General features: G+C 29.8%; 2 protein-coding genes across 2 annotated transcripts; both read left to right on the top strand.

Annotated features, from left to right (window-relative positions):
- Nucleotides 1-944: 944 nt before the first annotated feature.
- Nucleotides 945-6,215, top strand: LOC107165305 (gustatory receptor for sugar taste 43a-like). Its single transcript, XM_015513483.2, has 6 exons — nt 945-1,172; nt 2,437-2,523; nt 4,787-5,036; nt 5,718-5,786; nt 5,857-5,946; nt 6,024-6,215. The coding sequence occupies exons 1-6, from the start codon at nt 1,054-1,056 to the stop codon at nt 6,084-6,086; spliced, it is 678 nt and encodes a 225-aa protein (XP_015368969.2). The 5' UTR covers nt 945-1,053; the 3' UTR covers nt 6,087-6,215.
- A 1,337-nt stretch (nt 6,216-7,552) lies between these two features.
- LOC107165309 (uncharacterized) lies at nt 7,553-10,550 on the top strand. Its single transcript, XM_015513486.2, has 4 exons — nt 7,553-8,629; nt 8,766-8,834; nt 9,913-10,002; nt 10,204-10,550. Exons 1-4 carry the CDS (start codon nt 7,697-7,699, stop codon nt 10,264-10,266), a joined length of 1,155 nt encoding a protein of 384 aa, XP_015368972.2. The 5' UTR covers nt 7,553-7,696; the 3' UTR covers nt 10,267-10,550.
- Nucleotides 10,551-14,646: the final 4,096 nt, after the last annotated feature.

Below are 14,646 nucleotides of genomic sequence, written 5' to 3' on the forward strand. Positions count from 1 at the left end.
TTGTTTATTTTCTTGTAAGCATACTCCATTATGATATTTATTCATATTAAGTGTATTATACTATATAGTATATATTTTTATTTATGCTATTTTAAATTAATTCCTATTTTGCTTCTTATTCAAAACTTATTTCCTTTTCATCCTTAATATATTTGCTGATGTCATTCGTTTTTATTTGGTCATTACTATTGACCTGTTTATTATGACAAGTATTGCGTGCCAACCTTACCAATTTAAAATATATACAAAGGTATTAATTTTCTTTGTCAAAAGAGTGAAAGTTGAGGTTAGTTAAATCTTTATAAAAGTGCATAATTTTTATGTCCATGTTATAGTTGCATCTCCGTTATTGTTTGTTAACTAGTATAGTAACACAGGGCTTGAACTTGTACCAAAGAAGATTAGTAGTGACTATTAAGTATGTCATCTTCAACTGTTTATCAATCCTTCCGTAAAATCAATATAATCTCTCGTATATTTGGTGTTATGCCACTAAAAATGGTACCAGGGAACCAGATAAGTGGTCCTATTTGTTTAATGTCTACATTTGATTATGTGTATTCAGTTGTTTTACTTATTGTATCTGTCGTGCATGGAATATTGGCGCCGTTTTATGTGTTACATACAATCATGCCTTACGCATATCAACACTCGATGTTTACAGTGGCATTAAATGTACAACAACCCATCAATGCAATAGAATCAGTAATCGATGAAGAAGAAATCAGCGAAATGGCTACTGTCATGAAAATTCTTAATCCAATTATGATATCCTTGTCTAGTATTTGTAGCAGATTGGTCGCACTCACATTTCTCCACCGCAGGTTTAGTGAATTTATTACTGTTTTGCACAACACGGATAGACTTATGGATGTCACCATCAAGACACATGTTTCCACTGCCAGCAAGACATTCCTACAAACTATTGACACGTATCTGTTATGATATTTTGCCCTGATTGGTGTTCCAGTGAATATTTTTTATATATTTACCGTGTCAGCCGTAAACAGCAAGGCTGGTATTATATGGTGTATCATACTTGCATTTAATAATATGGCCTGTCTTAGCACAGATATGCAGTTTATTCGTTGTGCCTGCATGCTACACTACCGTTTTAGAGTCATTAACAACCAGCTCGAGACATTTGCATCCATATGGAATTTCAAACGTGGGTTAGTGTTCATACCTATAATAAAGCAATAATTAATATATTTTATATTTTTTAATTTGGTTTAAATGCATTTTAGTTCCCTCGGGATTTCTCCAAAATGTGTGTTTTAAAGCACTCAATACAAAAGTCTAATTCAAAAGTTCTTACAAATCATTATTTTGGAAGTTATATCTTTTCAAAGTTTACGATTTTACGTATTTCCGCATGTATGAGTGAAACACTGTATAGGTACTTTGCTTTGCGTTGGTCACTTCGCGTAATGACATTTTAATGGTGTATTATAATCTAATTTCCATAACAATAATATAATATTATTTTAAATTAAATGATTATTAAGTACCGCCCATCCCTCAGAGGTTGGTTATTTTAGGGGGTTTGGGTGACCGGAGCCAGTAGGCGAAGGGATCAACTGTTTTTCATACTCTAAGTTACTTTCTTTACAAAATTTCAAAAACTATCGTTAATAATATTTTAATTAGATAAAATAACATTATTAATAAGAGACGACAATCCAATACGAAAACCCAGGAAAGCAAAGTATACAGCGTTTCGCGCATGCATGCGTAAATACGTATAATCGTAAACTTTAAAAATAATATATAACCAGTGGCGTGGCGAACATCTTTCAAACCCTAAGCAAATTATTTATACATAAAGGTATAATTTTCTGTATACAAATTTTGAATGTTTGTTCTACGGCTAAGAAATTGCATTAGGTAAACGTCGTTCACCACGCCACTGTATATAACTATATTAACTTCTAAAATAATGATTTGCGAGAATTTTTTAATTAGACTTTTGTATTCAGAGCTCTAAAACACATTTTGGGAAAAAAAATCGCGTGGGAACTAAACTGCATTTGTTCCTTCAATTTTATTGTTTTGATTAAGTATCATCGACAAGGGATTATTTCTTATGAATTTGTGTGCTGTAAGTTTGTACCTTGTAAAAAGAAGTACCTTCCATTCGCCTTTAAAATTATAGGTAAACCATTGGTAGATTATCGCCTCTCGATAAATATTAATTAAGAAAATACCTAACTTTTATTCGTGTTTTGTATTCATCAAAATTCCCAGGAAAAGTGTGGTTATTCAACTAGGTAGGTATATCTGATAATTTATTATATCATAAAATGACAGTAACAGTAGGCCCGAAAAAGTGAATAGTAACTTAGTAACTATTCAAGACTTGCTAGGTATTGAATTGACTGTGCAATTATGCTTCGTAATAATTAAGAACAGTTAAAAATAAAATTTTTATTACAGTGCTTTGGTAGAAAGAAAATCTTGCCAATCGTTTTTGAGTGAACTATCATATGGCCACAACATATGCGATTCTATCGAAATGTATAGGTAAGTCGTTAGTACATTGTAGTATTGTACTTAGTAAATATATGCCTAATAAGTAATAACCAATAAATAGTACTCAATAGGCACCTACGACCTACCTACCCTTCTATTTTGGTATGTTTGTAAAATGTTAACTCTAATACTTACCCACAGTACACCTATAGGTGGTGCAGTCCCTAAAATTGTGTGTAGTTCGAAAGATTCAATTTGTAGTACGAAATTTGAAAGTGTGTTATTCACATTAAACCTGTATAATAATATTATATACAATTTTAAAATAATACAGGATATCAGAAAGTTCTTCGACCACAAAGAATAAAAAAAAAACTATAATTTACATACTTAATATATAGGTAATTTAAATTTATTTTTATTTATTTACTGATATTTTGTATTATTATTTTCATGCATTTTGTACGCTTAAAATGAGTTGTATATAAAAAAAAAAACAATTTTTTTTCAATAAAAATTCTATTTCACAAATTTTTCCAAGAACCTTTAAATTTGTTAAATAGAGATTCTACTTTATTTAAATAAAATTATTTATTGTAAATACATATTATTATTAATTAAAAGGTACTATGTATAATTTAGATTTGACTGATTTGGAACTATGTGTGTAGTGCGAAAATTTGCATATTTTAGGGACTGAGGTGGTGCTTACAAGTTTACCTGTCTTTAGATATAGTGTTACAGACAGTGACGTAGTTGTAGCTATCCTAAGGTAAAGTGAGGCAGTGCTCAGGGACCCAGGAGCTTAGGGGGCCTTGTCATCTTTAGGGCCTATCTTAATTTCCCCAAACATTTTATACCTATACTATTCAAGTAATTAAACTATTGTGAATAATTCCGTCCATGTATTTCATCACGATACCGGTTTATGATTGTCACTTTTATTACACATTAAAATTTAATTACAATTCATTGTAGAATGTGCGCAGAGCCGCAGAGTACACGTTAAAATTTTAAAAAATTAAGTATTTTGAATTAGTATTAAGTGTGTATGATATTTTATTGTGTTATGTATTTATTAATTGTCTCATTGTTTTTATTCATGGCTATAAATAGCAATATGTATAATATTTTAAATATCGATTAAAATTATATTGGTCTAAATTAATTACTGCCCCGCGGAACTTTCCCATCTAGCACTGGTTACAGACATAGTGGCCGTTCACAACTATATGGTAATAATAAGCTCAATAAATTCCGGATTAAGGTTACGTACCTAAATTACTTATATTATGTTGTCAACTTAACATTTTAGTAAATGTTAATTATTTGAACTTTATACCTAGTGAAAAAGATAACATTTTAAAAATCTAAAGGGGAAAAAATATAAAAAGTTTGTTCCAGTCAGGACAACTTTAGAAACTATTGACGTGTGAGTCGGCAGAGGGGCACCAAAATCAACTTGGGGGAGGCGTGGTTACTAGTTTAGATGATTAAAAAAAGTGTATAGGGCGCCGAAATAATGCTTGCGCTGGGCGCTGAAAAACCTAGAGCAAGTTAGGTCGTAACTTGTCTGATTGTGCCTTGTGGTATTATCTGGTACTTAACTATCTATTTACTGTGTAGATTCCTGCCGTATTTTCAACTACATAATATTATCTGTTTTCAGGAAACTAATTATACCTACTGGCTATACTACCTACCTATGTTTCCCCGCGGAAAGCGGAAGATGACTAGTATCTACTCTACGACAGCTTATAATAATAAATAAAAATTATATAGTTGTTTTAATATTGAATACTTTTATCATTGATAATATAATATTATAATTTTTTGGCCATTTAGTTAAAAATAATTAAACTAGTTTGACGCATATTAGTGTACGAGTATAGGTATTATTTAAATATCATATAAATAACGAATATATATGTATAGATCCGAATTGTCCGATAGTGTTATGGTAATGTCCTAAACAAAAATATACCTCAAATGGAGCAGAGAAGGATAAAGAATAATTAAAAAAATTAATAATTTTGTTTTAATTTCAAAAATCACCAACGGGATACTTGTGTAAATTCGTGTCGTAGGAGATAGAACTTCATTGCTCCGTTATTTAGCTAGGTATTAACTACATATCATTTAACATTTTGTATAACCGACTATAAAGTAACAGTTTTAAAATTGCTAGGTATATTAGCTTCACCAAACTGCACTAATTACATTAGCAAAGTATTACTTATTTTTATCTGGATTCTTGATTTTGATTCTTACAGAAATCGATTGACCACCAAATAAAATATTTCTTTTTTTTTAGATACTGTTATGGACAATTTTGCAACATGGTGTGCCAATTAAACTCTACGTATCAGTTACATCTTTTGGGATGCATTTCAGCATGTTTTTTAAAAATATTATTCAATCTGTATTTTTCTATGTTTGGATACGTTATTGGTACTAATGGTCAGAGAGAACAAGACGAACTAATACGAGCTATCTTTTGGAATGTATTTTATGGAATGAGATTCTTAACCATAATTTATGTGGCTTATGCTACGAGCAAACAAGTGAGTCCGAGTATTTAGTCAGACATTTAGTAGGTTATACGTTACTCAGTACAAATTGTTATCTCTCGTGACCATATCGCTGTTGCTGCCAAAGGAACTTCGTTATACTGTTCAACATGTACTACGAACACCCCGACGGGCCCCTATTGGTAATGCATTTTTTCTGGTTACAAAATTTCAGAATGTACCTACTTGATAAAAACAATTTCACCAATCTGCAGTGTTTCGTGGTCTACATTATTACAATAACGACGATTTGAATAGGATAAAAACCAAAGATAATATCAATCTCGTCAGATTTCCGTTTCTCGGGAAACCTACACGTTCAATATTTATGTGATTCGTGTGTCAAATTATGAAGGAAAAAAAACATAAATTTAACTAAATTATAAACGCAGTACGATGAAAATTAATTTGATTAATTCTTATTAAATAACGTTATTGTGCTACAACTACCTATAGTGGGTTAGATTATAATATTAGTAAAATTACCATACAAAAAATGCTTCAATTCGTTGGGAAGCAAGGCTATGGAAATATTTGGAGCTTGACTAAATCCTTCTTAAGCTCTCCCTAGTTGCGCCTATGTACTTACATCAATATTGAAACTCTTGCCTATTTATTTTGTTAGTCAATCACCATTACCTACGCATAATTTATGAATGAATTATTTTATTCTAGGCGGTGAATGCAAAAACATTAATAACTGATATAAACAATAGGTATTTGGATACTAGTACACAAGAAGAGGTGAATATCCTTATAATAACATTAATATATAATATATTTTATTTTCGTTGTTAATTTGTATTAATGATAGCTTCAACTATTCTACAATCAAATATCTAGTCGTTCTATTGAATTCACTGCTTGTGATTTATTCACTTTGAATACCCGTTTAATCACTTCAGTAAGTATACTTAATTTTAATTTATAATTAAAACGAGTAATATATGTTTTTAAATGATTTGTTTGTTTTTTATGTAGGCTATAGCTGCTGGTGCCACATATCTAGTTATTTTAGTGCAATTTCACTCTGGAAAAAATTAAATTTATCAACATATTACATACCCACTCAATTAAGTGTTTGAAATGTTTCAATATACGCATTTAATTTATGCAAACGAGCACGATTTTATTAAAAATATAGATTATAATTTTTGGGCAATATATATTTATTACTATAACTTAGAATATTATTTTATTAGAATTTAGAATTAACCTTAAGGTATTTGATTCTACGGATATTTATAAAAATTACTTTAGAATTATAAGTACTTGTATAAAATGGTGCAAGCTACAATACTACTGAACGATCGTTCTACAGACTAGTATGCTGTTTCATCTTTCATGATTAAACTTAAAATAGAGCAAGTTGGTAAGAAAACATCTGTAACTTCTAAAATTATTTTATATTCAGCCGAATAGCTTGGTTAGGTTAGGTAAGGTAATAGGATTACTAGGAGGCAAGCCTAGGCATAAACGAGTTAAAAAGCTAAAGTTTAGTTAATTTCAATTAGCCTTTTATTTTATGATAAATCGCGATTACAAAAATAATATTGAAACTCGTGTTCTTTAAATTATTATCTTTTCATAATTTCTTAAGTATACCTAAATATGAAAACATTCAATTCGATCATATCATAATCTTAGTCTGTTCAAAAATTTAAGTTCATGGCATTAATTAGTGTGACCTCTATTCTCTGTTTTATTTATGTATTACCGAATTAATAATTAAAAATGAAAACACATCTTATAGGTACTATTATAGCGATTTGTAATGCACTAATGCTTTACAAACGTTTTCGTGAAAGTAACGAATACTGAAACATAATATATAGGTACTATATATATACTATATATATATATATATATAAATATATATATATACTCACCGCTGTTGGGTTGATGCGTGAAATCTATAGATGGTTCAATCGATATTTCTACTCTCCACTCTCATTGTACCCACCCCTCAAAGCGTTTCACTTTTCATTCATTCCAATTTCTCAACATGAAAATTTACGATTTACTATAAACATCATATAATAATACATAAATGATAATTAAATGTATACATAAAAGGGGTAATAAATATGTAGTTAGAATAATTATACACACTTATACTTATGTATTTGTATATTATCACGTCATTAGTACACGTTGTTCTATGTATATCATATTTGTATGATCACTTCTTATAATGAGGAAAAAAAGTTATTTTTTTCTCAAGTGCAGAATAAAAATTGTTATAATATACTTTTCAATTTAATTGTCGACAAACTTGAAGTATTCGTAATATATGCAATGCGTGTTTATATAAACATTCGAGTGTTTCGAAGGCGGTTAAAAACGAAAATATAATAATATACCTATGCCATAGGTGGATATATAGGCATACCGAATTAGATGTCTCGCACTCTCGCTGTTTACATTACTGACCATGCCATAATCATGACGGGGTAGTCACTAATAATTTATAATAGGTAAACAAAATAGTTTATTATGGATAACATAAATATTACAGTCGTGCAGGGGCAGCAGCAAACGCTTCTAAGTATGTTGTAGTTGCCGTGAGTAGATATGATATAATAATATTATAATTATGATACTAAAATATATTAGGTATATAGGTCATAGATACTCTGCGTTCTATACGCGCTATGTGGCTTATCCGGGCGTTTTGGAGCCTGTGTGGAGTGTTCACCGTCGACCTGTCACACAACAAGTTTCAAAACGCGTACTCCGCACTGCTGATCGCCATGTGCGTGTACAATTTCACGAACGCGTCGCAGGTCTTGTGCAAAGTGGACCACTGGTGCGCCACATTCTCGTTTACGCTGACGGTCGTGTACGACAGGACGTTGTCGACCGCCGTGTTCTTCTCCCGGATCGCCGTCGTGTACAAATGCGAGCCCAACATGTCCAGGTACCGGGCGACCATCAGCGCGTTCGAGGCGTACTCGCCACCGTCGTCCACGGAACTCCGCCGGCACAGGGCGTTTTCGCTGGTCGTGGTCGCCACGTGCCTGGCCGTCATCGTGCCCACCAACGTGATCTGCATGTACTACTTGTGCCACTACGAGCCCAACGTGGACGCGTCGCTGTTCGTCTACCAGCTGTTCATGTATATACAGAATCTGAGCATGTGCTGCATCGAGACGCAGTTTGTCGTGCAATGTTTCAAGGTCTACACCAAGTTTAGTGGCATCAACAGCGATCTGAAGAGGCTGAAGGACGCAAACGTCAACCGCTCCGAGTACCCGTTTATGTCCTCCGAGGGCTCGCCATCGTCGACCGCCGTGTTCGACAAAAACTTTTACCGTCCGCGGTTCATGAGCCATCCGACGGCCAACACGGTCGAGTTGCTCAGGATCAAACACTGGCTGATCCGGCAGTCGACGGACGCGCTCAACAACATGTTCGGCGTGCACATGGGACTGTCGGTATTCTATCTGTGGCTCATGGCTCTGTTCGATATCTATTACGAAATGTTCTATAGCTCTCGGTCGCGACTGCTGGTCTATAGTTGGCTACTGCAATACACGCTGAGGCTGTTATTGATCATATTGATGGCGCACTTTACGGCAAAACAGGTACTGCAATTTTAACCTTTCTATCCATATAATTATGTAAAAACAGTGTAACACCTTGTAAGTTGGTTACATGTTTGTATGATATAGTTGTATTGTAATATCTTTAATCTTAATACCTTTATGATATTATGTGCAGGCACTAGAAGCGAAATCGCTTATCACGGATACCACTAGCGGAATTATGGATAGTAGTACCAAAGAAGAGGTAATTATATGACTTCATACTAGGTATAATATATAGTATCGCAAGTTCGCAACACATGTAAGTTAGTAAGAAAGAATAAAATAAAATAATTTATTCCACAATATTCGTTTGTATCTTTTTTATACTATTAGGTATCTTACATATACATCATACAGCTCAGAGACGTTCGCTTATATATATATTAATAAGCCTAAATTATTAAAAATATTTTGACACGTGGTGTCTCCACTCAGGATTTTTGAATTATGATTTTTAAAATATTTGTTATACAATTAATATAATTCATAATATTTTTTGGTTTACCTGAATCTGAATTATAAATCAAAACAGAATCTAAAATTATTTTTTTTGTATGGTTAAATATATTACTACCTATGTCAAATGTATAGAATTATAATTAAAGTTTTTATTAAAAAAGTGTTTAGAACTAATTAGTAAACTAATACAATGTTGATATTGGAAAAGCTATGTTTCGTATCATGTGAATAACAATTTGAAACGTGTACCTACATACTGAATTTTGATATTTTCGATTTTCGTAATTGTTGGAGTTATAATAAGTAGGTAGATAATAAAAGCTCATCACGATAAAATTATCAATAATAGTATAAATTTATGTATTTGTCATTAAAATATTTAAAAATCTTAATGAAATTAATTTCAATTTATTCAAAATTTCACGAAACTTACCCAGCTGTAGTCAAACTACACATAAATACTTATTATATTGATCGTACTTGAAGTTTTATTGCCAAATAGTGTATAGTCTCCTTTTCATGTATTTCATATTTTCATGTCATGGTTCTGAGTCTTCTATCACCTATGTCATTTATTGTTGAATAATGTTACTATAATTGATTGTAATATTATACATTTTTAATAAACTGAATATAAATTCATACCCTATATGATGGCGAGTGTAAACGAAGACAAACGCGTCTTGGAAAATTATTGATCCAGAATAACCAAATATTATTACAAGGTCTAACCTAACCTTTAACTTATTATTAGTAAAAATATATTTTTAGGATTTTAGAAATATTATTTACATTTTCATATTTCAATGTTTTTATTTCAGTTACAGTTGTTCATAAATCAAATATGTAGTTCTACAACAGAATTTAATGCGTATGATTTCTTCACGTTGAATACACAAGTAATAAAATCGGTAAGTGACTTGTTCAAAATACCACTAAATATTTCTGGGTTTTAAATTATAATCTTAAAACAATAGTAATTTTAATATATTATTTTATACGTTGGAAAACACTGAATAAAAACTAAAATTTAATACTGTGAACATTATAATTTATAATATATACTAATATTAAATAATGTTTTTTAGAAAATTTAATTATTTGTTATGCAGGCTATTGCTGCTGGTGCTACGTGTCTTGTTATTTTGGTACAATTTCACGCTGAGAGAATTTGAATTAATTTACCATCAAGATATCCATATAATATAATGATACTTAAACACAAAATGCACTTGATAACAAAATAATAAATATAGAAAACAAACATTATATATTTAATTCAGAAAAATCTTGTTTTCGTTCCTACTTATTTTGACTTATTTCCTTCTTTGAAGAATAGTGAGATATCTTCAGCTAAGATCGTCATTGTTAATAACATTAAGAAAATCTAGAGATACTTACGTTATGTCTAATGTCAAAGAAAGTCGTATTCTTATTGTATGACGCGTCAAATTTTTTTTCAGCGTAAATTAATTTACTAAAATAACATTTTATTGCTTTATCGTTAATTTTCCGTTAAGGAATGCTTGAATTTTCTAATAATCAATTATTATTTTTTCCATCTAATCAATTGTTACATTTATCTTTAGTTAATAAGTATATCGAAGTTTTATACATAATATAATATATATTTTTTTTCTTTTAATGTTATAAATTTCTTTTTTGCGATGTTATATAGATAATAGATTTAGAATAATATCAAAACAACTTAGTATTATAAACATAAAAATAAAAGCTACACCCTCCAACACAAGAACAGGCTTAAAGAAAGTATTAAAAAAACAATTATAACATTAATTAAATTATACTGCAATAAAATATAAATATATAAAATGTTAAAATATAATAATATAGGTACTAATTATTTAGTGTCTTAACTCTATTAACTTCTAAACAGAGCCGCCAGAACCGTGTTGAATGTGTTGATAGTAAACGATAAAAAATATCTGAGGAAAACAACATTTTTCGTTTAGAGTTATTTACAGTACCAGTATACCTAACCTAATTTATTAGGTTTATAAAATTTTTTTATGTTTTATTCTATAAATGTCAATAAAATTGTATTCGATGAAACAAAAAGCTTTAAAATTGTATGCAAGGTTCCTTATAAGTTTTTATATATTAGCAGTTGATAAATATTTCGAAGATTCATGTAGGTATGATTTCTTTTATGAGTATTTAAAGTTTACATTTTGACAAAATTTATCAAAATCTCAAAATTTATAATTTTGTAATTAGATAGTAGATAGTACCTATAATAATATACTTATTGTAACTCTATAGTATATTACTAATGCCTATAATAAATTAAAATGTATTACTTTAAACATGATATGATAAAATATATTACCTACAATTATTATAATATTATAATCTAATGGGCATGGCCGTTTTCGACCAAAAACGTACCCTTCCCTTTTCGGCCGAATGCCTATTCACTTTTAGACCAAAAAAAAGTTTAATATAATAAATTAATAAACAATCTTAATGTTATACAAATCGAAAATTATTAAAACCTATAATAATAACTTATATAATATAAGTAATATAATGTTTTGTCGTAAATACATCATCACGTGATGGCAATTGGCAACTACCATAATATTATAAAGGTTGCTGACTTGTTGTATAATATGTAGAATGTACCCAAACCGATTGTCATAGGTATTGTAGCGAGTCACTATCTTTCATAACTAAGATAAAATATCAATAATCAGTAACTTATTTTTGTAAAATCGATGCTCGTGCAGTCTATATAACGTCATAACTACAGAAGTACTGCGCGCAGTGTCTACGCGTGTATTATAGGTACTATCTTTACGACGTTTTCATAATTCAAGACTTTATTTTTTTACAAATAGTTGAATTTATTAAAAGTAATCGCCGAGTTATTAATTATAGATAATTATAAACTTACTAGAAAACTATGCATTACTGTTAGTATACCTAGTCACTAACCGTCTTTTGACGCGTATCGTCAGTATCTAGCCGTATAAGGTATAAGTGTAAAACCTATAGGTGAAAAAATGTCTGAATCTAGCTGTGATGACAACGATGTAAATAAAAATATGTCACCGCCTAAGGAAAAATTTAAAAGGTTAGTGAAATTTAATAATACTTGGCTTAAAAATTATGCATGGATAATGTCTGCCCAAAATGAATACCAAGCCCATATTGTAAATTTTGTCGTTGTAATATCTCCATATCGCATGGAGGTGAAAATGATTTTAAAAAACATGAAAAAACAATAAAACACTTTCAATTTGTAAAAAATCAATCAAAACGTATTTCTACCATACCTTCATACATTCCATTATCCACGGAAGAATATCAAGTATCTGCTGCTGAAACCGCTTTCATTTACCATACTGTTAAACACGCACATAGTTATAACTCGGCCGAATGTGCTGGAACATTATTTCATTCATTATTTCCTGATTTAAAATTAACTCCAAAATGTCGATGTTGTAGAAAAAAGGCCACCAACATTTTTAGTAATGTTTTAGCACCATATAGTATAGAACAAGTTTAAGACGATCTTAAAAATAATCGACCATTTTCTATAGCAACTGACGCCTCAAATAAAGGAAATATTAAAACATTTCCATTTTTAGTTCGGTATTTAAAAAAAGATGTAGATGAATGTGCAAAGCTTCTTTTATTTTATTCACTAGAATGTGAAAAATCAACTTCTATTGCTAGTTCTATTTTGGAGAATATAACAAAACATAAATTAAATATTGAAAACGTTACTGGATACTGTGCAGATAATGCACCAGTTAATTTTGGTAAAAACCAAAGTGTACCTACGTCTTGTTGAATTACAAAAAAAAATTCGAACATCTTGGGAATTGGGTGCCCTTGTCATATCTTACACAATATGGGGAAATATGCTTGTAAAGTACTGAAGTTTGATTTAGAAATAATTATCATAAAATCTTATAACGAGTTCAGTAATTCTACAAATAAAACAACCTCCCTTAAGTCTTTTTTCCATTGGTTAGACACGGAGTGGTGTGAACTTTTAAGGCATGTTCCAACTAGGTGGCTAAGTTTAATACTAGCTGTCGAAAGATTGATAAAAAATTTTGAACCGATTAAATCGTACTTTTTATCTCAAGAAAACACATCAAAAATATTGTCTGATTTTTTAACCAGCTGATTTGGGATTTTTAGCAAATATCGGTCATATATTCAATTTTATAATAATGAAACTTGAATCAAATCAATCTTTAATTGTTGATCTATATAATATAATGGAAAAGTTAAGAAATGATTTAATTGAAAGAAAAAAGAAAAGTTTTATGGTGCTACAGTTCGTTCTGCAATAATAGGAGCTCAAAATAATAATAATAATAAAAAACACCTTTTAATACGACCTCACCTTTTTTAGACGAGGCTGAAATGTTTTATGATCAATGTAATACCTATTTGGATAAGTGGTTTCCTTTGGAAAATAATGAATTACAGTTATTCCGTTGTTTATCACTTAGTACAAAAAATTACGAAAATAAAAATATACCTACATGAAATTATAAAGGTAGCAGACACATTATTAATTAAAATAGAAGAAACTTTGTTGTTTGAAGTAATGAGATAATTAAAGTTATTTTTGGTAAAGTATGCATCAGATAATACTTTTGAAACTACCTCATCAAATAAAAAATGGGTTCAATTTTTAAAAGAAACTAATGCCCCTAAACTTGAAAAAAATGATTAATTATGTATTATCAATATAGATTATAATATTATAACTAACTCATGATAAATTTATATTTTTTAAGTTGCAAGGGGTTAATAAAGTTTAAAAATTGTGTCCACAAAAATAAACTAGTTCTATATTTTGAAAATAAAAATGGAAAAATAAATTAAGGATAATTGAATCATGATAAAATTAGATTTTTTTGTTGAGCATGGTTAAAAGAGTTTGAATATTATGACCAAAAAAATAAACTAGAGCTAAATTTTGAAAATAAAAATGGAAAAGTGGTTTTGGCGGCCGCAGGCAAATGGTTTTTAAGGATCAAAAAAGAAATTTGGAGAAAATTAAATTCTCTGAATACACAATGAAGACTGCACAATGTATTCTCAAGAAAAATTAGTGAAATAAAATATGAAGGATAATTGAATAATGATATTATTATATTTTCTAGTTGCAAGTGGCTAATAAAGTTTAAAAATTGTGTCCACAAAAATAAACTAGAGCTATATTCTGAATATAAAAATTGAAAGGGGGTATTGGCGCCCGCAGGCAAATGGTTTTTAAGGATCAAAAAAAAAATGTGGAAAAAATATAAATTCTCTGAATACAAAATGAAGACTGCACAATATATTCTCATGAAAAATGAATGAAGGATAACTTCCTCATGATAAAATTATATTTTTTAAGTTGCAAGGGGATAATAAAGTTTAAAAATTGTGTCCACAAAAATAAACTAGTGCTATATTTTGAAAATAAAAATGGAAAGGGGGTATTGGCGCCCGCAGGCAAATGATTTTTATGGACCCAAAAAATGAATTTGTATAAAATTATAGTCTTGGAATCAATGAAGACT

This window comes from Diuraphis noxia, unplaced genomic scaffold (genome assembly GCF_037042655.1).
Source record: "Diuraphis noxia isolate RWA-SAM2 unplaced genomic scaffold, SU_Dnox_SAM2 contig0005, whole genome shotgun sequence".
Classification (NCBI taxonomy): domain Eukaryota; kingdom Metazoa; phylum Arthropoda; class Insecta; order Hemiptera; family Aphididae; genus Diuraphis; species Diuraphis noxia.